General features: G+C 36.6%; 1 protein-coding gene across 10 annotated transcripts in view; it reads left to right on the forward strand.

Annotated features, from left to right (window-relative positions):
- Positions 1 to 26,929, forward strand: part of LOC309869537 (ankyrin repeat domain-containing protein 26-like) — a 68,012-nt gene extending 41,083 nt beyond the window's left edge. For 2 of the 10 annotated variants that reach the window (XR_014314242.1, XR_014314243.1), the window contains 5 exons: positions 6,147 to 6,299; positions 14,630 to 14,802; positions 15,740 to 15,954; positions 19,635 to 19,680; positions 26,682 to 26,929. Coding sequence is in view for 2 of the 10 variants with exons in the window: in XM_082740895.1 (XP_082597021.1) it covers positions 1,030 to 1,112; positions 6,147 to 6,299; positions 14,630 to 14,773 (380 nt within the window). In the remaining 8 variants the exon portion in view is untranslated. Of the gene's footprint in view, positions 1 to 1,029; positions 1,113 to 6,146; positions 6,300 to 14,629; positions 15,463 to 15,620; positions 15,955 to 19,634; positions 19,681 to 26,681 lie in introns of those variants that run through there. The other 8 variants (XR_014314238.1, XR_014314239.1, XR_014314237.1 and 5 more) reach the window with 8 other exon arrangements.
- Positions 26,930 to 27,772: the final 843 nt, after the last annotated feature.

The following is a 27,772-nucleotide window of genomic DNA, read 5'->3' on the forward strand; positions in this document are numbered from 1 at the left end:
TACAGTTCATGTGGTGAAGATGCACTAGAAAAATCTGTATAGTACTAATGTAGCCCCAAAGAAAGTGATCTATCTATCTAAGGAAGGGTAGCCTTAATCAAGGATGACTTTACATAGCAGTCTGTGTCCTATAAGATGTGAAGAAATTTGTCAAGTAGTAGAGGAAAACATTTTAGGAATCTTTCCATTCATCAGGGAAATACACCCCTAGGAAGGTTGTACACTGATACAGGCATAAAAAATACTGGTAATTTTGGAAACCATGAATAATGTTGTAGTTGAAGCTTAGGGTGTTGTTTAAGAGATACTACAACAAGATAAAGAATAGTCTTTTGTGATTTTATATCTTTCTGCTGCATTTTTTAAAAATTTACTTATTTGACAGAGAGAGAGAGATTACAAGTAGACAGAGAGGAGGGCAGGGAGAGGAAGGGAAGCAGGCTCCCTGCTGAGCAGAGAGCCTGTTGCGGGGCTTGATCCCAGAACCCTGGGATCATGACCTGAGCCAAAAGCAGAGGCTTAACCACTGAGCAACCCAGGTGCCCCTCATTCTGCTGCATTTTAAAAATTTGTTTCTGATTGTTTTGTTTCTTGATATTACATGGGCGAATTTGTGAATGATTCTTTGAGATGTTTGTATGCCTTTAACCTAGTGACATTTAGTATTTCCCAAATGGTTTGCTGAAATTTTTTTTAATTAATTTTTTATTTTTTATAAACATATATTTTTATCCCCAGGGGTACAGGTCTGTGAATCACCAGGTTTATACACTTCACAGCACTCACCAAAGCACATACCCTCCCCAATGTCCATAATCCCACCCCTTTCTCCCAAACCCCCCTCCCCCCAGCACCCTCAGTTTGTTTGGTTTGCTGAAATTTTTGATAATTAAAAGTATTTCTTAAATATTCAGCTAAAGATTAAGTTTAATTTAAACTCTTAATTGATAAGATGTTGTTTTTTATCTTTATGAAAGTTAAAGTTTTTATCTAACCATTCTAATTTGTCCATTTTAATAAAATATATAGATTTTTCAGCAGAACTAGACTTAGAAATGACAACAGAAAAAGAGGAAGAATGTTTTAATGAAAGTGAAAATAAACACCTGCAGGTATATACAAATTTAAATTTAAATTTCCAATTTTATATTGTTTTCCCTGCTTTAAGAATGTAACATAGTACAATTGAAATGATCTTCTGAACAGAATGTATTGAAGTTGATAGATTATAACCCAATATTTAGTTTTTGTAAAATTTTATAAGTTACCAAATTTAAAATACTGTTAGAATTTATTGTAGCTTATAGTTAAACTTTATCCTTGGAATTGGACCAAAAAAATTCCTGAATATTGTTTGCTTCTTCCATTTTTGTAAGTTTTTACATGCTAAAAAGGTAACATCAAATACTGAACCCTATGTTTAAGCAGTTGAAATTATGAGCAGTATAACAATGATGACTACTGACTTAGACTCATGTAGAAGGAGTGGTTCTTGGTCGTTCTTAATGTGCAGTTCTCAGTGGTTCAAAATGTGCAGTTCTGTATTGCCTGTCACTAATGCCAAGATTAAAGATTTATTTTGCCTTGTGATCTCTGTGTAGTTGACTTCAGAGAGTAGGGTCATAAAATCAACACAATTGCCCATTGTAGAATCACACCTTCCAGGATGGGACGTTTCTAGTTGGGTAATAAACAGGCACATTTTCAGTTGTTTCATTTCAGTATAGGGAATCTGTAAATATTATTAACATTTTTTCTTATCTACTCTCTGTGGACGTAACAATAGCTGGATACAGGCAGATAATTTATAGTGATGTATAATACTATCATAGTATATAATTTGAATTAAAATTTAGGAATTTGTTTTTCTTTTCTGATTGATGCTTATTGATTTTGGCTCCTAATAATAAGTTTGCTTATTCTCGAGTTATTAATCTTTAAAAAACATCCTCAAAGGCATCATTGGGGCTCACTGTTTAAGGTATGGTAAGATAAAATGTTTTTAAGTTTGTAACATTGAAAATCATGTAATTCATTTTTTGGTAGATGTAACAAGTAATGAATTGTTTAGTTTAAAAAACTGACAAAGTTAAGTTTATGGATTTGTGTTTTTCTTCTGTTTCAGGCTAGGGCAAGTTATTTTTCGCTTCTTAGTTACAATCCAGTGATTTCTTTTTTTATTACGGTATGGTAGTCACCATACAGTACATCATTAGTTTTTGATGTAGTATTCTGTGATTTGTTGTTTAACTGTTATTTAAATTAAAATTTGAGTTATTCATGTAGGATAAAAATCATTGTATTTAAAAAGGCCATTTCTTTTGAACATTTTTTTTTAAGTTCTCTTAAGCTGTTGACTTTTTTTTTTAACAGAGTCATCCAAAATCCTAATGAAAATATGTCTTTTGGTTGTGGAAGAATGGTATTATACTGAAAAACAACTTTGTCGAGAACAGGATGCCAGAATATTTTTCAGAGTCCATAGTCTCTCATGATTCACCTCCCCTTCCAATTTACCCCAACTCCCTTCTCCTCTCTAACACCCCTTGTCCTCCATGATATTTGTTATGCTCCATAAATAAGTGAAACCATATGATAGTTGACTCTCTCTGCTTGACATTTTTCACTCAGCATAATCTCTTTCAGTCCCGTCCATGTTGCTACAAAAGTTGGGTATTCATCCTTTCTGATGGAGGCATAATACTCCATAGTGTATATGGACCACATCTTCCTTATCCATTCATCCATTGAAGGGCATCTTGTTCTTTCCACAATTTGGTGACCTTGGCCATTGCTGCTATAAACATTGGGGTACACATGGCCCTTCTTTTCACTACATACCCAGGAGTGCAATTGCAGGGTCATAGGGAAGCTCTATTTTTAATTTCTTGAGGAATCTCCACACTGTTCTCCAAAGAGGCTGCACCAACTTGCATTCCCACCAACAGTGGAAGAGGGTTCCCTTTTCTCCACATCCTCTCCAACACATGTTGTTTCCTGTTTTGTTAATTTTGGCCATTCTAACTGGTGTAAAGTGATATCTCAATGTGGTTTTAATTTGAATCTCCCTGAGGGCTAATGATGATGAACATTTTTTCATGTGTCTGATAGCCATTTGTATGTCTTCATTGGAGAAGTGTCTGTTCATATCTTCTGCCCATTTTTTGATATGTTTGCCTGTTTTGTGTGTGTTGAGTTTCAGGAGTTTTTTTATAGATCCTGGATATCAACCTTTTTTTTTTCTTTTTCTTTTTTAAAGATTTTATTTTCCATTGGACAGACAGTAGTAGCAGAAACAAGTAGGCAGAGAGGCATGCAGAAAGAAAGGAAGGGAAGCAGGCTCCCCACTGAGCAGAGAGCCTGACATGGGGCTCCATCCCAGGATCCTGGGATCATGACCTGAGCCGAAGGCAGAGGCTTTAACCCACTGAGCCACCCAGGCGCACCTGGATATCAACCGTTTGTCTGTATTGTCATTTGCAAATATATTCTCCCATTCCGTGGGTTGCCGCTTTGTTTTTTTGACTGTTTCCTTTGCTGTGCAGAAGATTTTGATTTTGATGAAGTCCCAAAAGTTTATTTTTGTTTTTCTTTCCTTTGCCTTTGGAGATATATCTTGAAAGAAGTTGCTGTGGCTGATATCGAAGAGATTACAGCCTATGTTCTCCTCTAGGATTCTGATGGATTCCTGTCTCACGTTGAGGTCTTTTATCCATTTTGAGTTTATCTTTGTGTACGGTGTAAGAGAATGGTCGAGTTTCATTCTTCTACTTATAGCTGTCCAGTTTTCCCAGCACAAATTATTGAAGTGACTGTCTTTGTTCCACTGGATATTTTTTTCCTGTTTTGTCGAAGATTAATTGACCATAGAGTTGGGGATCCATATCTGGGCTCTCTACTCTGTTCCACTGGTCTATGTGTCTGTTTTTATGCCAGTACGATGCTGTCTTGGTGATCACAGCTTTGTATTAAAGCTTGAAATCAGGTAACGTGATGCCCCCAGCTTTATTTTTCTTATTGTTATTGTTTATTTTTATATTTTGTTTTATATTTCCTTAGTGATTCAGGGTCTTTTATGATTCCATACAAATTTTTGGATTATTTGCTCCAGCTCTTTGAAGAATACCGGTAGAATTTTGATCAGAATGACATTAAAAGTATAGATTGCTCTAGGCAGTATAGACATTTTAACAATGTTTATTCTTCCCATCCAAGAGCATGGAATGGTCTTCCATCTTTTTGTGTCTTCTTCAGTTTCTTTTATGAGTGTTCTGTAGTTCCTCGAGTACAGATTCTGTACCTCTTTGGTTAGGTTTATTCCCAGGTATCTTATGGTTCTTGGTGCTATAGTAAATGGAATCGATTCTCTAATTTCCCTTTCTGTATTTTCATTATTAGTGTATAAGAAAGCCACTGATTTCTGTACATTGACTTTGTATCCTGCCACGTTGCTGAATTGCTGTATGAGTTCTAGTAGTTTGGGGTGGAGTCTTTCGGGTTTTCCATATAAAGAATTATGTCATCTGTGAAGAGAGAGTTTGACTTCTTCATTGCCAATTTGGATGCCTTTTATTTCACTTTGTTGTCTGATTGCTGTTGCTAGGACTTCTAATACTATGTTGAACAAGAGTGTGAGAGTGGGCATCCTTGTCATGTTCCTGATCTCAATGGGAAGGCTGCAAGCTTTTTTTTTCTTCTCTCTTCTCATATTAATTTGTTGTATCACATTGATTGATTTGCAAGATGGAATTCTAAAGAATCAGCTTTGCAAACAAAAGGAGATAGAAGTGGGTAACAAAAGGAGTTCTGGGATATTTTCTGTAGTTATTTTGAAGTGCACTTGTGTATGTATTTGTACACATATATATTTTATTTTCTGAAATTATTGTTTTATCTATGTGTGTGTGTACATATATGTGTGTTTATATATATCTATACTTCATGTGTGTGTATATATATATGTATACATATTTATGTGTGTGTTTGTATATATATATTTTCTCCATGTATATATGTATATATATTTTAAAATCCAACGCTGCAAGCATAGAGGATTTTTAAAGCATACATATTTTGAAATTGAGATTCAATTAAGTGAATTAACTTGACAGTTAGCTCCAGATTTCCCAAGTGAACTGAATAAAAAGTACAGTATCTCAGTACTTTTTATACAAATATATAAGTATAAGTATATATTTATAAGTATAAATATATATGTTTATACATATATACTTTTATATATTTATACATTTATGCAAACTACACATAGTAGCTTTATATACATTTTAGGTTGGCATAATTTTATTCTTATTTATATAAATTTGAATTTTTAGTCTGAAATGATGTATCCTTATGACCTTTTAATCCTTTGCAGGCCCTTCCTTTTCATTAAATCATAATTTGGGACATTTGTGATGAGCTTTTGCAAAACTATATTCGATTTAATCTTCCCACTGCTATTTATAATTTTGTAAGCAATTTTACAAATAATTTGCTCATTTTAAATCTCAGTTGCTATCATTTGGGCCTAAGTTTATCCAACACAAAGAGAGTTGTATCTCTGTAATTTATTAATTGGGCATTGGATCTCCATTTTCAGATTAATGAGGGGTGGCAGGATTCTTGTGTGGCAGGAATGGAGGTCAGGGAGAGAGGTGAAAGCCAGGTCATTTAGGGTCTTGAAGGCCCTTAGAATGACCTCACTTACATTCTGAGATAGTTATCTATTAAAAGGATTTGAGCAGAGGATTGAACATGTGGGGAATTCTGACATTAATTGAAGCCTCTAATAAAAAAGAAGGAAAACATTTCATACTGTAGAATTTACCAATGTTAGTCCCACCTATATACCCATTTCTTTTTGAGACTTCAGTCAATTGGGAAGCTTTGGGAAAATTCACCCACAAGGAAAGGATAGTGGGGCTGAATTAATTAACTAAGTAACATAATACTGACTAGGCAGAGAACATCTTTTTGTGTCTTTAGCCAAATTCATTAAACAGCCATAATGTGTACATGTTAGGAAAAGGAGATGAATTGATGTTTGTAGTGAAATTTTCCAAGTACATAGGTTCAAGTTATATATTGTTAACATAATTTAATAGTAAGATGATTTTATAAATACAGTAACAGAAATGTCTCATTAGGTTGCTGTGAGACAACTTCAAGAAGAACTGGCCAATACCCTAAAGAAACTATCTATGTCAGAGGCTTCACTGGAGGTGACATCACGTTGTCGTATGAATTTAGAAAATGAGGTAAAAGACTTAAAGGAAAAACTGACTCAGAGTAGGAGTCAGGTATGTATGAAATGTCACATGTCAAGTTAATCTGTAGGTGGTTAAGTAATATGAAGTGTTTTAGGGTAATTATTTCCATGGATCACTTCTTCCCTTTTTCATTATAATTAATTTAGTATAATTTTAGTATCTTCACAATGTACTTATTTCTAAATTTTGACTTTCATTTTGTTATTTGTTTTATATATTTTTTCTTATAATAGTTACCCTTAGGAAAGTTGAAACTTATACATCATTCTTCACAGAAATTGGGACTTTTTTCCTACTAAATAATTTTTTTAAAAGACTTACTTATTTATTTGTGGTGGGGGTGGTTGGAGAGGCAGAGGGAGATGGAGAGAATTTCAAGCAGACCCCTGCCCAGCAGAGAGCCCCATGCTGGCTTGATTCCATGACCCATAAGATCATGACCTGAGCTAAAATCCTGAGTTGGATGCTTAACCAGCTGAGCCACCCAGGTGTGCTAAATAATGTTTTTTAATAATCTCTCTGTTACCATCATGAGCTAAGCCATGTAAAAGCAGAAAATAATGTTTAATAGAATGTTTAAGAAAATTGTCTTATTTCTCATCTTCACTTTTTTGAATGGATACAGAATCTGTACTGATTTCAGGATAACTTGTACAGAAAAGTGATTTCACAAACCAGTTGAACTTCGGCATTTCCTTCATTTTCTTTTCCTTTTCAATTAATAAATGCACAGAAATATTTAGTTCATGTATACTATATACACCCAAAAGAGAGAATTAAGAAAATTATCTAGGCCTTGCCATTGGATTTTTTTAAAGCTGTATTGAGATGGAATGCACATTCCATACAATTCACCCATTTAATATTTGTAGTTCAGTGTTTGGGCATATTGATAGAGTTGTGCAACCATTACTGCCATCAAGTAGAACATTTTAATTACCCTGAAAAGGAACTCTTAATCCTTGCCCCCAGGCTCAAGCAACCACAAGTCTACTTTCTGCCTCTATAGAGTTGCCCATTCTGAATATTTCATATATGGGGAATCACACAATGCGTGGTCCTTTGTGACTAGCTTCCCTCGCTTAATGATTTTGGGGTTCATCTGTGTCATAGCATATATCAGTGCTTCATTCCTTATTATCAAACAGTACTCCATTGTGGGCTAAAACCATTGTTCATTTGTTCATTTGTCATTTGATGCACTTTTTAGCCATTAATAATGCTGCTGTGAATGTTCATTTAGTTATTGTCTGGACATATCTTTTTATTTCCCTGGCATCACATTTTATCCTCTCAGTTAATTGTGTTGATTTCACCATCTCTCAGTCTTTTTTTTTTTTAATTGACATTCACAGAAACCACTCTCTAGGAACAAAGGAACCAGCTGGTACCATTTCTCTCCAGTGCCCCTCAGCACAAGCACAGAGCCATCTGCGGGATGCAGTACAGCTCTGACACTGGCTGCCTAATCTGCTTACACCAAGCACCATCCCCTCACACTCCAGTGGAACTGCCCTGCTCAATCACTCTTGCCTCAGTTCCACCACAGCAGGCCTTTCCCCCAGAAAATCAGCACAAGCCCCTGCCCACACCTCATCTGACCAGATTCAGGAAGGCCTGAGTTCCAGTGGAGGTGGTGACAGGTCTCATTTCACAAGCACACAAGGGCACACCTAGTTAAAAGTTGCTACATTCAGGCCAGGTACCAAACACTGCCCACAGCAGTGAGGGAGTGACTCTGCAGATGTCTGGCCTGAAGGATAGAGCAGCCAGAACTCGACAGCAGAGTGCATGCTGCACACACTAGACATACCCTCCTAAACACGAGACCCTGGGTGCTACATCACGTCTTTTCTCGTAAGTCCATTACTTTTGGGAGAAGACGACATAAATGGCTTTTCTAACACAGAGAAGCTAGCAGAGACTTAGATAAAATGAGAAAACAGAGGATTTTATCTCAAATGAGAGAACAGGATAAAGCCACGGGTCCAGAGATTGAAGTGAGACAGATGTAAACATCATGGCTGATGGAGGATTTAAAGCAGTGACCATAGGGACACTCACTGGACTTGAGAAAAGAACTACAACATCAGTGAGACCCTTACAACAGAGATAAAAGAGTTAAAAAAGAATCAGAGTTGAAGAGTGGAATAAATGAGTTAAGAAACACACCTAATGCAATGAACAGTAGGCTGGAAAAAACAGAGGAACAAATTAACAACTAAGAAGTCAAAGTGATGGAAAACAATGAAGCCAAAGAAGGGAGAGAAAGAATTATGCAAAATGAGACCAGACCTAGGGAACTCAGTGACTCCATCGAATGTAATAACATTCATGTTATAGTAGTCCCAGTAGAAGAAGACAGAAAAAAGGTGTAAGAAAACTTGTTTCTAGAAATATAGCTGAAAATGTCCCTAATCTAGGGAAGGCAACAGACATCAAGATCCAGGAGACACAGAAAACTATCCAAATCAACAATAGTAGGCTAACACCAAGACCTATTGTAATTGAATTTGCAAAATACACTGATAAAGGAAACATCTTAAAAGCAGGAGAGCAAGTCAGTAACTTTCAGGGGAAACCCCTTAACGCTAGCAGGAACTTTTTCAGCAGAAACTTGGCAAGCCAGAAGGGAGTGGTATTATCTATTCAACGTGGTGAATGAGAAAAATCTGTAGCCAAGAATACTCTATCCAGCAAGCCTATTACTCAGAATAGGAGAGAGAGAGTTTCCCAGATAAAAACTAAAGGAGTTCAGACTACTAAACTAGCCCCACAAGAAATATTAAAGGGGACTCTTTGAGTGGAAAGAAAAGACCAAATGTGACAGTATAAAGGCAGGAAACACAAAAGTAGCAAAAATGAACAATTTATATAAAAAATAAGTTAAGGAATTCAGGAAAAAAAGGATTAAAATATAATACTTTGCCTAAAGCATGGGGAGAAGAGAAAAGAATGGGCTCAAACTTAAAGACCAGCAGCTTAATATAGACTTCTATATGCAGAAGAGGTTATACACAAATTTTATATATCAAAACCCACTAATAGTGGTGCCTGTGTGGCTTAGTTGGTTAAACATCTGACTTGATTTCAGCACAGGTCATAATCTCAGGGTTGTGAGATTGAGCTCTGCACTGTACTCTATTCCGGCCATGGAGTCTGCTTAAGCTTCTCTTTCCCTCTCCCCACTCCACTCATGCCCACTCTAAAAAGAAAACAAAACCACTGATAAACACTCAAAGAGGAGAAAGAAATCAAATATATCACTAAAGAAAACCAGTAAAATATCAACGACACAAAAAATGATCAGAGAAAATCTCTAGAAACAACCACAAAGCAAATAGTAAAATGACAAATACATGTCTATCAATAATTACTTTGGATATAAATAGGGTAAGTGCTCCAATCAAAATACATACGATGTCAGAGTGGATTAAAAAGAACAAGAAGAAGAAGAAGAAGACCACCCATGTATAAGCCACTTGCAAGAGTTTTATTTTTGTCATAAGGACACCTGCAGATTGTAAGTCAGGGGATGGAAAAAACATGTATCCTGCAAATGGATATAAAAAGAAAGCCAGTATAGTAATACTTACATTGGACAAAACAGAGTCTAAAAGAATGACTGCAGTAAGAGACAAGAGCACTATATCATAATGAAGAGGACAATCTGACAGGAAGAAGAACTATCTATTGTAACTATTTATGCACCCAACATGGGATCACCCAAGTATATAAAACAATTAATGACTAACATAAAAGAACTAATTGATAATAATACAGTAATACTAGGGTCCTTTAATTTTATTATATATGTTTTAAATGAAATTCATTTCTTTTATTCCCAATTGCAAAAGTATCCATGAAGACAATGTGCAATTCAGATATTTTAGGAAGGAATAGAAATAATCAATAGTTGGGTACTTTAACTCACCACTTACATCAAAAGACAGGTCAGAAAGTCAACAAAGAAACAGTGGCTTTATATGATGCACTGGACTAGATGGACTAAGGAGATATATTCAAAATATTCCATTCTTAAACAACAGAATACACATTCTGGAAAATTCTGTAGAATAGATCACATATTAGGCAACAAAACAAGTCTTTTTTTTTAAATTTAATTTTTTTCAATATTCCCAAATTCATTGTTTATGCACCACACCCAGTGCTCCATGCAATATGTGCCCTCCATAATACCCACAAAACCTGTCTTAATAAATACAAGAATATTGAAGTCATACCATGCACCTTTTCTGATCACAATACTATTAAATTAGAAGTCAGCCACAGGAAACAGTCTGAAAGACCACAAATACATGTTGGTTAAGTAACATTCTACTAAACAATGAATGGACCAATGAGGAAATAAGAGAATAAATTTTTTAAAATACATGGAAGCAAATGAAAATGAAAACACAATTGCCCAAACTTTTGAGATACAGTAAATATGGTTCTAAGAGGGAAGTATATAGCAATGCAGGCCTACCTCAAGAAATAAGAAAAATCTACAACAACCTAACCATCACCTAAAGAATATAGAAAAAGAACAACAAATGAAGCCTAAGGGCAGCAGAAGGAAGGAGATAATAAAAATTAGAGCAGTAGTAGTAGTAGTAGGTATCTCAGTTGGTTAAGCAGCAGACTCTTGATTTCAGCTCAGGTCATGATCTCAGAGACCTGGGATTGAGCCCTGCTTCTGTCTCTGTGCTCAGCAGGGAGTCAACTGGAGGATTCTCTACTCCCTCTCCATTTGACCCTCTCCCCACCTTCTCTCTCTCTCAAATAAATTTTTAAAAAAATTAGAGCAGAAGTAAACACTATAGAAAATTTTAAAAGACAAAAATAGGAGAGACCAATGAAACCAGGAGCTGGTTCTTTGAAAAAATTAAGAAAACCGATAAGGCTTTAGCCAGAGTTATCAGAAAGAAGAGAAAAAGGACCCCAATAAAATCACAGAAGAGAGAGTAGAAATAACAATCAACACCACAGAAATTCAGACAATTATAAAAGAATATTATGAATGACTGTATGCCAACAATTTGGATGATGTAGAATAATGGATAAATTCCTAGAAACATATAAATTACCAGAACTGAAACAAGAATAGAAAATTTGAAGAGACTGAAAACCAGCAAAGAAATGGAATCATTAATCCAAAAACTATGAACAAACACAAGTCCAGGACCAGAGGCAAATTCTACAGAGCATTTTAAAGGAAGAGTTAGTCCTATTCTCAAACTATTCCAAAAAACAGAAAAGGAAGGAAAACCTCCAAATTCACTCTATGAGGCCATTATTACCTTGATACCAAAACTAGACAAAGACACCACAAAAAGAACTCTAAGCCAGTATCTTTGGTGAACATGGTTGCAAAAATCCTCAACAAAATACTCCAAACTGAATCCAACAATACATTAAAAAAATCATCACCATGATCAAATGGGATTTATTCCTAGGATATGGGGGTGTTTTAATATCTGCAAATCAATCATTGTGATACACCAAATTAATAAAAGGAGAAGAATCATCTGATCATTTCAAAAGATGTAGTTAAAGCATTTGGGGGGCACCTGGGTGGCTCAGTGGGTTAAATCCTCTGCCTTTGGCTCAGGTCATGATTCTGGCGTCCTGGGATCTAGCCCCACATCAAGCTCCCTGATAATTGGGGGAGCTTCCCCCTCTCCCTCTCTCTCTGCCTGACTCTCTGTCTACTTGTGATCTCTGTCTGTCAAATAAATAAATAAAATCTTTTAAAAAAACATTTGACAAAGTGCAACATCCATTCATGATAAAAGAGTAAAAAATCCATTCAGGATAAAAAGCTTCAAAAAGTAGGTTTAGAAGGAATATACTTTAACATAATAAAGGTCATATATAAAAAATGCACAGGTAATGACACCCTAAATGGGAAAAAAACAGAACAGCGTTTTCCGTGAATACGACTGGAATTCATGCCATTAGAAAATCCATTCTCCCGGGTCTTTTGAGATAAGCTTTCACCTCAGGTTTCCTGTGCAGCTCTCATTTGACAATGCCTTTCAAATTCTCACACTCTTAAGATCCTTAAAGAAATTTGAGGCACACCTTAAGTCCTTCTCAAGGACTTATAAAGGGTTTATAGTTTTGGCTTCATCCATAGGCCATGTCTTCCTGGATTTGCTTTTAACCCAGAAGCCATTTCTTTATTTTAGCATTATTTGACAATACAGCATGTGGAGAGGCTGTAAATGAGGAACAGATAGGTGAACCCAGTAAGTCCTGGTTCCTTCATATTGAATCGTCTTTCTTTAGCTTATCTCTCCTACCAGATTTACTTTCATGTGGTTTGTGGCACGAGTTCCTTTTCCGTCTAGTGTCATTTTCTTCACTTGTCTAGAAACCTTTGCTGTAAGCCTCTCAAGGGCCATCAGGTTTCCACCCACAGTCTCTTGGAAGCCCTTTTGCTTTTCATTCTTACTCTTCTCTACTTCTCACTCTTACTCGTCTTTCAGGTTCCACCCACTTCCTGGTTCAAAGAAGGTTTAGTTTCAGTTTTTTGGTTTTCTTTTTTAATGGCAGCACCCCATTTTAATATCAGTATCTGTGCCAGTTATTTATTGCTGTATAATAAATAATCTCAAAACCTAGTGGCTCAAAACAGCATTCATCTTGTTCTCAAATCTTTGGACAAGGCTGAGTCAGGCCAACTCATTTCTTCTTCATTTGGCATCACCTGGGATGACTGGAAGCTGGGAACTAGAATCATCTAAAACCTTGCTCATGCACATGTTTGGCTGTTGAGGCTGGCTTTTGGCTAGGATGTTAGCTAGGGCAGTCTCAGCTGGAATATTTGCATGAAGACTTAACTAGGTACCCTGGGCTTTCCCACAACAGCTGGATTCTAAGGGTGAGGTTTCCTAGAAGAAGAAAGTCAGATGGAAGCTATATCACATTTCTAACCTCGCCTTAAAAATCACACCGCAGCTCTGCCATATTCTGTTCACTAGGAACCAGTTACTAAGGCCAACACTTATGAAGTGGAGGGGTTGTCATGGGAGAAGTGTCAGTTTATAAAACCACCACATCCACTTGTCTTTCCAGTCCTATCCTAAGGAAAGGAGTTCTTCCCAACTCAGCATCACTGAAACTCCAGCAAGTTTTTTTGTTGTTTTCATTGCTTAGTATATTCTCTTATTTTGTGGGAAGTAACAAAGGATTGTAACAGTGTCGAGTTAAAGAATTTTTTTTATCCAAAAATATATGGATAATCTCACTAAATTTTTCCCCACTATTTTTTTTAACTGAGAGATGTGATTTTTTAACCTTGTGAATCATTTCTCTTCAGAATGCAATTGAAATTAGCATAAAACAGTTGTAATTCAGAAAAAGGCTGATGGCAATAGAATCAGTATTTATAGATTCATTAATTAGAGTCTTATTTTCTTTTTTTTTTAAGATTTTATTTATTTATTTGTCAGAGAGCGAGCAAGAGCGAGCACAGGCAGACAGAGTGGAAGGCAGAGTCAGAGGGAGAAGTAGGCTCCCTGCGGAGCAAGGAGCCCAATGTGGGACTCGATCCCAGGATGCTGGGATCATGACCTGAGCCGAAGGCAGCTGCTTAACCAACTGACCCACCCAGGCGTCCCTAGAGTCTTATTTTCAATGTCTTATTTTGGTAAGCATTTATTGGCTCAGACCTACATAAGTCAATATGGGATTCCTAAAATGTCTTTAAAAATTATGGAGTACATGGGCACCTGGGTGGCTCAGTTAAGTGCCTTTTGCTTGGGTCGTAATCCTGGGATGCTGGGATTGAGCCCCATGCTGGGCTTCCTGATCAGTGGGGAGTCTGCTTCTCCCTCTCCCTGCTCTTGTGCTCTTGCTGTCTTGCTCTCTCTCCCTCTCAAATAAATAAAATCTTTTAAAAAAATTATGGAGTGTTAAGACGAGGGAAGGGTTAAGAGACTTTCTACTAAGATGTGACTTACAGTTATTTTATGGAGGAAAAATCTGAAACAATCAGAAAAGTAAAAGTATAAATATTAAATACAAATGTGTTGCAAAGAGGATGACAGCAGAGATCGATTTTAGCAACTCCTACTGGTTTGAATTTTGTTCTTCATTTCTTAGTTATTTGAGGTTCTGCATTCCAAGACTGTACTACAATATAGATAACATTTTGTTGAAAATGAACTTATTTTAAAATCTGAGCACCTGCCCGGAGCAGTCAGTAACGTATGTGCCTCTTGATCTTGGGGGTGTGAGTCAAGCCCCATGTTTGGTGCAGAGATTTAAAATCTTTGAAAAAAATTTGGGGTCTTAGTTTTGCATCAGACTCTTTTCACTCTGCTTCCAACTATATTATTTTATTCATGCAGGTTGATGATCTAACAGCAAAACTGGAAACTATGTCTTCCAGAAACCAGGTTCTTATTCAGGAGTTATCATCAATGAAAGAAATACCGATGAAATGTGAAATTCTAAAGAAGAATAAAAAGAAGTTGGGGAACAACAGGAAGTAAACCTCAGAAGTTGTGTAGAAGTCAACGTGGTAGGATATAGTAAAATAGAACAATATAAATGGGATTTTGAAGAAAGGACAAGATTGAATGTAGAAAAAAAATTAAAAGAAGTCGATCTATTTTTAGAGGTTAATTTATTTGTCTATAAAATGCTTTAATTCATTTTACTCCAAATTACATTTTGGTTATATGCAGTGTAGAGTTTTCCTCTACTTCCTTTATAACAATTTGGTAAATTTCTGAAAGCATTTGTTCCTTCCCTTTAAAAATTTCAGTTTTCATTATTATTCACACTAAATTGATCTTTCAGAATGATTCACAGTAGAAAGTCATTTTATTTTTTAAGACCAGTTAGTATAAAACAAGGCTATTGAGAGGAAAAGAAAAAACTGTGCTTTAAAAATTTTGACCATGGGGTCCATGGGTTGCTCAGTCAGTTGCATGTTTGGGCTCCATTCTGGGAATTCCTACATAAAAGAAATGGTACCGTATTGGATTATTCCTTTTTTTATATTAAATATCTTATTTATTTATTTGGAAAGCCCAAGTGGGGGATGGACAGGTAGAAAATTCCAGGCATATTTCATTCTGAGTAGGACACAGGGCTTTCTTCAAGGACCCTGAGATCACTATCTGAGCAGAAACCAAGAGTCAAGCACTCAGATGACTGAGTCAGCCAGGCACCCCAGGTCCCTCGATTATTCTGAAGTTGTATTGTTTACTTTTTAAAAATGTAAATGATTTTATTATTCTTTGAATTATCAGATTGCATGAGTTGTAATGTAAGAATGAAAATTATTCACATTTAATTCAGTTTCACATTAATGATAAATATTTTACATTTCAGATTTTTTTTCCACTTTAAAAATTTCTCTCTGAATCATTGACACAAAACTAAAAGAAAGAAATATACTGTAATTACCCAGGTTGTAACAATTTTAAAACTATGCTTTTAATTTGCTTTAGACGCAAGTAGCATTTCAAGAAAGCATAGCACAGTTAAGAGAAAATAATAATGCTTCAGGAAGAAGTCAAATGGAACTCAGAATTAAAGAGCTGGAATTTGAATTATCCAAAATGAAAAATTCTCAAGACGTTACTAAAACAGAATTGGACAGATACAAGCACCTCTACCTAGAAGAAGTAACACATCGAATGTCATTGACAAATGAACTGAACAAGTAAGTTAAAATAATCATAGAAAGTAGAGTTAGCTTATTAATTTGCCTCTAAACCATAATTTTTTGGAGCCACGTTCATGAGATCAGTAGTAAGTGAAAGCCAACTAGATAGTATAATTTTGAAAAATGATGTTTGTAAATGAACTTATTGTCAAAATGCTAGTCCAAGTCAGTTTGCATTTCTCTTTTTTTTGTTGTTTTAAATGATTTTATTTTTTTCCCTTGAATATTTTCAGTTAATCTGATCTCCTAATCTTTAAACTAATTGTTTGAAGGTTTATAATTTAGACAGCATATTATTATAAAATTGTCAGAATTACCCTAAATAGAAATGAGTTTATTAATATTTATTTATTAATGTTAGTTTATTTTTGGAAGAGTACATCTTTAACCCAAAAGGTCAAGATGGAAATGGTAGATTCCACCTCCAGTACCCTGGTATCTGTGCTATATCCTAATTGCTTCTGGAGCTGTTTCAATTCTTTCTGATCACGACTCTGCCATCTACTTGTCCTCTAGCAATTGTTCGTCTAAATTTTTCCTCAGTGCCAAATGCTCAATCTCTCTGAGGTAATGTGTGAAATATACAAGAGTGGTGAAACCCAACGCTTGAAAAATGTCTTTGAGGGATTTTTAAAATTTTTATTTTCATTTAAAGATTTTACATATTTATTTGGCAGAGAGAGAGAGAGCAAGTGAGCATAAGCAGAGGGGAGCAGCAGGCAGAGGGTGAGGGAGAAGCAGGCTTCCCTCTAGCAAGGAGCCCAGTGTTGGTCTCAATTCCAGGACTGTGGGGTCCTGACCTGAGCTGAAGGCAGATGGTTAACCGACTGAGCCACCCAGACCCCAGGCTGGTTTATTTTTGCAGCTCTAAACTGGTTTACTAAATATAAGTATGTATCATGGCATCGCCAAGAATCTTTTAAGTACAACCATTCCAGAAGGCAGCAGGTATAACCTGTTAGGCCATGGACATGACTGATAGCCATTTCTCTCCCTCCTTAATTTGAATTACTTGTTAGTTAGGAACCCTAGAAATATATGTACTTCTTTAGAACAGTTTTAAACCTATAATTATACATAGTAGGTCTGCTCTGTCACATTTACATGTCAAAACACTATTTAATGGCACATTCTGTTTACTGTTATGGAAACCTTAAAAATTCAAGTAATTTAGGACTGAATTGGGGAGAAATGAAATAATAAGCATTGTGTTTCATTATCTGAACAGGACTAGTGAGAGGCTGGCAGAGACCAGTACCAATCTTCTTTTTTTTTTTAATTAAATTTATTTCTTTTCAGCATAACAGTATTCATTATTTTTTCACCACACCCAGTGCTCCATGCAATCCATGCACTCTATAATACTCAACACCTCGTACCCCAACCTCCCACCCCCCCACACTTCAAACCCCTCAGATTGTTTTTCAGAGTCCATAGTCTCTCATGATTCACCTCCCCTTCCAATTTCTCCCAACTCCCTTCTCCTAATGCCCCATATCCTCCATGCTATTTGTTATGCTCCACAAATAAGTGAAACCATATGATGATTGACTCTCTCTGCTTGACTTATTTCACTCAGCATAATCTCTTCCAGTCCTGTCCATGTTGCTACAAAAGTTGGGTATTCATCCTTTCTGATGGAGGCATAATACTTCATAGTGTATATGGACCACATCTTCCTTATCCATTCATCCGTTGAAGGGCATCTTGGTTCTTTCCATAGTTTGGTGACTGTGGCCATTGCTGCTATAAACATTGGGGTACAGATGGCCCTTCTTTTCACTACATAGGGAAGTTCTATTTTTAATTTCTTGAGGAATCTCCACACTCTTCTCCAAAGAGGCTGCACCAACCTGCATTCCCACCAACAGTTTAGGAGAGTTCCCCTTTCTCCACATCCCCTCCAACACATGTTGTTTCCTGTCTTGTTAATTGTGGCCATTCTAACTGGTGTAAGGTGGTATCCCAATGTGGTTTTAATTTGAATCTCCCTGATGGCTAGTGATGATGAACATATTTTCATGTGTCTGATAGCCATTTGTATGTCTTCATTGGAGAAGGGTCTGTTCATATCTTCTGCCCATTTCTTTATATGATTGTCTCTTGTGTGTGTTGAGTTTCAGGAGTTTTTTATAGATCCTGGATATCAAACTTTTTTCTGTACTGTCTCGAATCCCTAAGGAAATGTTGAAAAACAAAAATAAAACTGGGGGCATCACGTTACCTGATTTCAAGCTTTATTACAAAGCTGTGGTCACAAAGACAGCATGGTACTGGCATAAAAACAGGTGCACAGACCAGTGGAACAGAGTAGAGAGCCCAGATATGGACCCTCAACTCTATGGTTAATTAATCTTCGACAAAACAGGAAAAAATATCCAGTGGAAAAAAGACAGTCTCTTCAATAAATGGTGCTGGGAAAACTGAACAGCTATATGTATAAGAATGAAACTCGACCATTCTCTTTCACCATACACAAAGATAAACTCAAAATGGATAAAAGACCTCAACGTGAGAGAGGAATCCATCAGAATCCTAGAGGAGAACATAGGCAGTAACCTCTTCGATATCAGCCTCAGCAACTTCTTTCAAGATAGGTCTCCAAAGGCAAAGGAAACAAAAGCAAAGATGAACTTTTGGGACTTCATCAAAATCAAAAGCTTTTGCACAGCCAAGGAAACAGTCAAGAAAACAAAGAGGCAACCCACGGAATGGGAGAACATATTTGCAAATGACAGTACAGACAAAAGGTTGATATCCAGGATCTATAATGAACTCCTCAAACTCAACACACACAAAACAGGCAATCATATCAAAAAATGGGTAGAAGATATGAACAGAGACTTCTTCAATGAAGACATACAAATGGCTATATCCCTTTCTGATAGGCAGTTTATGTTCCCCACCCCACCGACAGTTTATCTTCTCATATATCACCTTGGATTCACTTCTCATTGCCAGACTTCTTACCGTGCAGAACATGGTCACTTTTCTATTTGTAGAATTATAACAGTTCTTTTCTTAGATCTCAGGTTGAGTTCACAGGTGTTCAGAATGATTTGAAAACTCTAGCTGAATTACAGGGGTAGGACAAAACTATCATCCCCTATGCCTCTGCGATATTCCTCTTCTTCCAGCAATTTTGTATATTTAATAGACCAATATTAATTGTACTTTTTATCAGATTTATCTAAATAGCGTTACTTGTATTTCTTCTGTTACCTAAGATTAAAATAAGTAGGGGCTTATTTTATTTATGTGATTATCTTTCTTTCTTTCTTAGTGGTTTTTTTATATTAAAATTTTTTTATTAATTTCTTTTCAGTGTAACAGAATTCATTGTTTATTCAACACACCCAGTGCTCCATGCAATTCATGTCCTCCATAATACCCACCACCTGGCTCCCCCAACCTCCCACCCCCAGCCCCTTCAAAACTGTCAGATTGTTTTTCAGAGTCCATAGTCTCTCATGATTCATCTCCCCTTCCAATTTCCCTCAACTCCCTTTTCCTCTTGAGTGTCAATTATCATATGGTTTCACTTATTTGTGGAGCATAACAACATGAAGGACATAATAGTGTTATTTTAAGTTCACATTTCATAAGCTATATATAATTCCTACAGTAATGTCTCTTTTCTAACTTGAACATTATAAATAATATTTGACTAATTTCAGGTGCAGCAGGAGTTGGAAGAAAATATAACTAGAGCAGCAAAAGAAGGTATGTTGCCAAATTTCTGAATTAAGGTGGTCATTGATTTCTGAAATAAACTATGAAAACTAAATGGCATTGCTTTCCATTGTTTGGATAATGGTACTATGTTAAAATTTTTAATATATATCTAATAAAAATGGGTAGAAGATATGAACAGAGACTTCTTCAATGAAGACATACAAATGGCTATATCCCTTTCTGATAGGCAGTTTATGTTCCCCACCCCACCGACAGTTTATCTTCTCATATATCACCTTGGATTCACTTCTCATTGCCAGACTTCTTACCGTGCAGAACATGGTCACTTTTCTATTTGTAGAATTATAACAGTTCTTTTCTTAGATCTCAGGTTGAGTTCACAGGTGTTCAGAATGATTTGAAAACTCTAGCTGAATTACAGGGGTGGGACAAAACTATCATATCTCATAAACATAATGAGATATATACTTATTCCTCATTTAGTCATTGTGTTTTAGACTTTAAAAAAAATCTCCAAATGCCTATTTATCTGTTATTTCGAGCTGTAATCTTCCTTCACTTCTGCCTCTGGAACTGTCAACCTAAATATGTGGGCTTTCTCAAATCCTTGTTTCTGCTAATGATATAAACACCCCTGCCAAAAAAAAAAAAAGGCAGTCTTGTCTTAGGTAATAGTTAAGCAATTATCGTTCAAATAGCTGTCACTTGACAGGTGACATTTAAATCTCCAGTCATTGATTTACCTTTTGCATTGGGTAAAATTCCAAGCTCTGTACATGGAATAAAAACACCCAAATCAGTTTGGTTCTTGCCAGATTTTTCAGACTTCTCTATCGCTAACATTTACCCTACTCTGCGGCTTTGCTCTCCCACCTCTTCAGCATCAACTACTTGCAATTCCACAAGTGTTCTTTCTCACTCTCTATGTACATTCTTTGTATATGCGTCTTCCCTCTACCTGGCATGCTTCTTCCCTGTCCTTCAGGTATCAGCTTACATATCCCCTCCACCAAAAAGCAGACAATATTAATAGAAAACTAGGATTTTACTTCTGTGCGTTCTTATGTTCAACTCTGAAAATTGCCTGTTTGATTTTTCAGTCTGTCCTATATGATTGTTCATGGGTGGGCTCTGTTATCATCTTGTAATTAGAAAAACAGAAGCTCTAATATTTATCCACAACAGCAATTACCTCAGTGGGCAACCGTGAGCAAAATATATTTAAAAGTGATCTTGTAGAAACAATCAGGTGGCTTGTTGGTCTGGAAGGCTCCCCTCTCTTCCTAAAGACAAGAGATTTTTCTGCTAGTCTTGACCATAAAAATCCAATGGATCCTGCTATACTTGACCACAGAGATAAGAATAGATGAATGAGGTAAGCAGGATGTCCAGGAAGTAGGAGCGGGTGCCATTTTAACCTGTATCCTAAAGTGAGCTGAATACCTTCCAAAGAAATCCAGTCACCCACAAAATCAGCCTGAGATCAGAATTATACACGTCTGGATCTCTACCAGAGCAGAGGATGCCAGTGGGCGATCTTTTCGTTTATCTATTTTTGTTTGTATACTTCATCAATCTTACCTTGGGCCCATTTGGGCTGAACCTTCTCTTTTATCTTCCCATTCTTTCCTCTCTCTCTGTGTGTATCTTCCTTTTCTTTTCTTTTTTCTCTCATTTGGATGGGGAACCCTGATTGCTCAGAAGCATTCCAGGGTGCACCTTGACTGTACCACGGTCAATATATCCAGCTACAAACATTCAGCCATCTCTCACCAAAATGACTAGGAGGAGGAATGCCCAACAGAAGAAAAATACAGAGGATGGGCCTTCTGCAAGAGAGCCAATGGTTATCAACATAGACAATATTTCGGAAAGAGAATTCAGGCTAACAATTATCCAGGCAATAGCTAGGTTGGAGAAAGCCATGAATGACCAAATGGAATTGATTAGGGCTGAACTGAAAGCGACCAGAGATCATGTTTTCAATGTTAGGGAAGAGCTGAAAGCTACCAGGGGTGAGCTTCAAAATGCTCTCAATGAGTTCCAATCTAATCTAAATTCTCCCAAAGCTAGGGTAACTGAGACAGAAGATAGAATTAGTGATCTGGAGGACAAACAGATAGAGAGAAAGGATCAGGAGGAAGCCTGGAACAAACAGCTTATAAGCCACAAAAACAGAATCAGGGAAATAAATGATGCCTTGAAATGTTCCAACATCAGCATTATTGGAATCCCTGAAGGGGAGGATAAAGAAGTATAGAAGATATAGTGGAACAAGTTCTTCATGAACATTTTCCCAATTGCATGAATGGAACCAGCGTTCATGTCCTAGAGGCCGAATGGTCTCCACCCAAGACTATAGATTCCAGAAAAACATCAAGGCACCTGATAGTCAAATTGAGGAATCATAATTGTAGATATAATCTCTTGAAAGCTGCTAGGTAAAAGAGGCTCCTTGCTTACAGAGGAAAGCCCATCAGGATAATGTCAGACCTGTCCACAGACTCCTGGATAACCAGTAAGGGCTGGCAAGATATATTCAGGGCACGGAGTGAGAAGAACATGCAGCCAAGAATACTTTATCCAGCAAGACTGACATTCAAAATGGATGCAGAGATAAAGAGTTTCCAAGACTGGCAAGGCTTAAAAGACTATGCAACCACCAAGCCGATACTGCAGGAAATATTAAGGAGGGTTCTATAAAAGAGGAAAGATCCTAAGAATAGCATTGAACAGAAATATAGAGACAATCTACAGAAAGAAAGACTTCAAAGGCAACACAATGTCAATAAAAACATATCTATCAATAATCACTCTCAATGTGAATGGCCTAAATGTGCCCATAAAATGGCACAGGGTTGCAGATTGGATAAAATGACAGGACCCATCCATATGTTGTCTACAAGAGACCCATTTTGAACGTAAAGATACACCCAGACTAAAAGGGAAGGGATGGAGAAGCATCTTTAAGCCCGGGATAGAGATTCTCAAAGAAGACAAATTAGATTTTAAACTAAAGACTGTAGTCAGAGATCCATAAGGACACTACATCATTCCTAAAGGGACTATCCACCAAGATGATCTAACAATTGTAAATATCTATGCCCCCAAAATGAGAGCAGCCAATTACATAAGAAAACTGTTCATCAAGATAATCAGATTGATATGAATACACTAATCGTAGGAGATCTTAACATGCCTCTCTCAGAAATAGACAGATCATCGAAGCAGAAAATCAATAAAGAAACAAGAGCATTGAATGACACATTGGACCAGATAGACCTCATAGATATACACAGAACATTCCACCCTAAAACAACAGAATACTCATTCTTCTCAAGTGCACATGGAACCTTCTCCAGAATAAACCACATACTGGGTCACAAATCAGGACTCAACTGATACCAAAGGACTGAGATTATTCCCTGCACATTCTCAGATCACAATGCTTTGAAACTGGAGCTCAATCACAAGGAAAAGTTCAGAAGGAACTCAGACACCTGGAAGCTAAAGACCACCATACTTAAGAATGCTTGTATCAACCAGGAGATCAAAGAAGAATTGAAACAATTCATGGAAACCAATGAGAATGAAGACACTTTGGTCCAAAAGCTATGGGATACAGCAGAGCTGGTCCATATATGTATGGACCATATATGGTCCATATATGTATTATGTATCCCATACATACATATATGTATGGGAAATACATAGCCATCCAAGCCTCCCTCAAAAAAATTGAAAAATCCAGAACACAGCAGCTGTCTCTACACCTTAAAGGACTGGAGAATCAACAACAAATCAAACCAACTCCACACATAAGAAGGGAAATCATCATGATTAGAGCTGAGATCAATGAGGTAGAAAACAGAGAAACAGTAGAACGTATCAATGAAACTTGAAGCTTGGTTTTTGAAAGAATCAATAAGATTGATAAACCATTGGCCACACTAATCCAAAAGAAAAGAGAGAAATCCCAAGTTCATAAAATTATTAATGAAAAGGGAGAGATCACAACGAACACCAAGGAAGTAGAAACAGCCATCAGAAGTTATTATCAACAGTTATATGCCAATAAGCTAAGCAACCTAGATGAAATGGATGCATTCCTGGAAAACTATAAACTCCCAAAATTGAACCAGGAAGAAATCAACAACCTTAATAGACCGATATCTAGTAATGAGATTGAAGCAGTGATCAAAAACCTCCCCAAAAGCAAGAGCCCAGGACCTGATGAACTCCCTGGGGAATTCTACCAAACGTTCAAAGAAGAAATAACACCTATTCTCCTGAAGCTGTTTCAAAAATGTGAAGCAGAAGGAAAAGTTCCAGACTCTTTCTATGAAGCCAGCATTACCTTGATCCCCAAACCTGGCAAAGACCCTACCAAAAGGAGAATTTCAGACCAATGTCACTGATAAATATGGATGCTAAGATTCTGAACAACATCCTAGCAAACAGGATCCAACAGCACATTAAAAAGATTATCCACCATGACCAGGTGGGATTCATTCCTGGGCAACAAGGATGGTTCAACATTCGCAAATCAATCATTGTGATAGAACAAATTAATAAGAGAAAAGAAAAGAACAACAAGGTCCTCTCAATTGATGCAGAAAAAGCAGTTGACAAAATCCAGCATCCATTCCTGATTAAAATGCTCCAAAGTATAGGGATAGACGGAATATTCCTGAACTTCATAAAATCTATCTATGAAAGACACACAGCAAATATCATCTTCAATGCGAAAAAGCTTGCAGCCTTCCCTTTGAGATTAGGAACACGACAAGGAGGCCCACTCTCACCACTCATGTTCAACATAGTATTAGAAGTTCTAGCAACAGCAATCAGGCAACAAAGAGGAATAAAAGGTATCCAAATTGGTAATGAAGAAGTCAAACTCTCTCTCTTCGCAGATGATAAGATTCTTTATATGCAAAACCCAAAAGACTCCACCCCCAAACTACTAGAACTCATACAACAATTCAGCAACGTGGCAGGATACAAAGTCAATGTACAGAAATCAGTGGCTTTCTTACACACTAACAATGAAAATACAGAAAGGGACATTAGAGAATCAGTTCCATTTACTATAGCACCAAGAACCATAAGATACCTGGGAATAAACCTAACCAAAGAGGTAAAGGATCTGTATTCGAGGGACTACAAAACAGTCATGAAAGAAATTGAAGAAGACATAAAAAGATGGAAGACCATTCCATGCTCTTGGATAGGAAGAATAAACATTGTTAAACTGTCTATGCTACCTAGAGTAATCTATACTTTTAATGCCATTCCGATCAAAATTCCACCAGTATTTTTCAAAGAGCTGGAGCAAATAATCCAAAAATTTGTATGGAATCAGAAGAGACCACGAATCACTGAGGAAATGTTGAAAAACAAAAATAAAACTGGGGGCATCATGTTACCTGATTTCAAGCTTTACTACAAAGCTGTGATCACCAAGACAGCATGGTACTGGCATAAAAACAGACACACAGACCAGTGGAACAGAGTAGAGAGCCCAGATATGGACTCTCAACTCTGTAGTCAAATAATCTTTGACAAAGAATGAAAAAATATCCAGTGGAAAAAAAGACAGTCTCTTCCATAAATGGTGCTGGGAAAACTGGACAGCTATATGTAGAAGAATGAAACTCGACCATTCTCCTACACCGTACACAAAGATAAACTCAAAATGGATAAAAGACCTCAACGTGAGACGGGAATCCATCAGAATCCTAGAGGAGAACATAGGCAGTAACCTCTTCGATATCAGCCACAGCAACTTCTTTCAAGATATGTCTCCAAAGGCAAAGGAAACAAAAGTGAAGATGAACTTTTGGGACTTCATCAAGATCAAAAGCTTCTGCACAGCAAAGGAAACAGTCAACAAAACGAAGAGGCAACCCACGGAATGGGAGAACATATTTGCAAATGACAGTACAGACAAAAGGTTGATATCCAGGATCTATAAAGAACTCCTCAAACTCAACACACAAAAACCAGACAATCATATCAAAAAATGGGCAGTAGATATGAAAGACACTTCTGCAATGAAGACCTACAAATGGCTATCTGACACATGAAAAAATGTTCATCATCACTAGCCATCAGGGAGATTCAAATTAAAACCACATTGAGATACCACCTTACAGCAGTTAGAATGACCAAAATTAACTAGACAGGAAACAACATGTGTTGGAGGGGATGTGAAGAAAGGGGAACCCTCCTACACTGTTGGTGGGAATGCAAGTTGGTGCAGCCACTTTGGAAAACAGTGTGGAGATTCCTCAAGAAATTAAAAATAGAGCTTCCCTATGACCCTGCAATCGCACTACTGGGTATTTACTCCAAAGATAACAGATGTAGTGAAAAGAAGGGCCATCTGTACCCCAATGTTTATAGCAGCAATGGCCACGGTCGCCAAATATGGAAAGAACCAAGATGCTCTTCAACGGACAAATGGATAAAGAAGATGTGGTCTATATACACCATGGAGTATTATGCCTCCATCAGAAAGGATATATACCCAACTTTTGTAGCAACATGGATGGGACTGGAAGAGATTATGCTGAGTGAAATAAGTCAAGCAGAGAGAGTCAGTTATCATATGGTTTCACTTATTTGTGGAGCGTAACAAATAGCATGGAGGAGAAGGGGAGATGGAGAGAAGGGAGTTGAGGGAAATTGGAAGGGAAGGTGAACCATGAGAGACTATGGACTCTGAAAAACAATTTGAGGGTTTTGAAGGGGTGGGGGAACCAGGTGGTGGGTATTAGAGAGGGCACAGATTGCATGGAGCACTGGGTGTGGTGTCAAAACAATGAATACTATTACATTGAAAAAAAAAATTTAATAAAAATGTAGGCAGGAAAAAAAAAATTAAAGTGATCTTGTATTTTATATTGTAGTTGTATTAAATTTTTTCATTCTTTATAACACTCATTAGGATTCAACTTTGTTTTTTTACTAACTTTTTGTTAAAAATGAATTATTATAAAGACTGTAATTCTTTTTCTTTTCAGCTGCTGGTGAATTTGAATCAGGCTCATCTGGTGAGGCCACCTCTTTAGAATCTACTTTCGAAAGACATACAAATTGTGACGACATAATGAAAGCATACAGAGAGTACTCAGAGTTTCTGAAGCAAAAGTATAGCATCTGAAAGATAAATAGTAAAAATTTATTTACTGGATGTTTACACAACATTTTAATTGTTTCCTATTAAATGAATGATATGCGAAAATACTTATTAAAGGAAAATATTTCTGGACCATGTGTGTAATGAAATTTATATAATATTTTAAGCTATGTTTCTTAGCAGCTAATTAACTTTTAAGCAGATTTTTTAATGTGGAAATCAGCATTATGGGTTTTATATGCTCCAGGCTGCCCCAATACCAGCTTTCTAAACAGCACCCAACCAACCAAGTTTTCATGAATACTTCAGTCATGTTAATTGATAACTTTTTGCTATTTTCCAATTTTTATTACTACATATGAACATAGATATTTAGACATACATTATTTTGATATATTGCTGCTAAGTTTATTGTCAATGTTTTCACATATTCTAATTTTAATAGTGCCATAAAACCTATGTATAATTTTAATTTTAAATACTAATGCTGGGTCGCCTGGGTGGCTCAGTGGGTTGGGCCTCTGCCTTCAGCTGAGATCATGGTTTCATGATCCTGGGATTGAATCCCACATCAGGCGCTCTGCTCATCAGGGAGTCTGCTTCTATCTCTCTCTCCATCTATCTCTCTGCCTACTTGTGATCTCTCTCTCTATCTCTCTGTCAAATAAATAAATAAAATCTTTTAAAATATTTAAAAAATAGATAAATAAATACTGATTCATAGCCCTTCCCTCAATGTGAAATAAGATTTGCCTAAGGCTTTTCACCTTTTCTGTTTATTTTTTACTTTTATAGAACAGTCTTAAAATTAGAAGAAAAAAAAGTACTTTTGCCCCAGAACCATTTGCAAGACAATTGTTAAATTATGCCTGATTCCCATAGCATTTATATCCTACAAGTCAGTACATTCCGCATAACTACTGTACCACCTTGACAATCAGACAATTAATTCTAATAAAGTTGACCCTTGAATAA

Source organism: Mustela nivalis (assembly GCF_964662115.1).
Source record: "Mustela nivalis genome assembly, chromosome: 7".
In the NCBI taxonomy this organism is placed as follows: Eukaryota; Metazoa; Chordata; class Mammalia; order Carnivora; family Mustelidae; genus Mustela; species Mustela nivalis.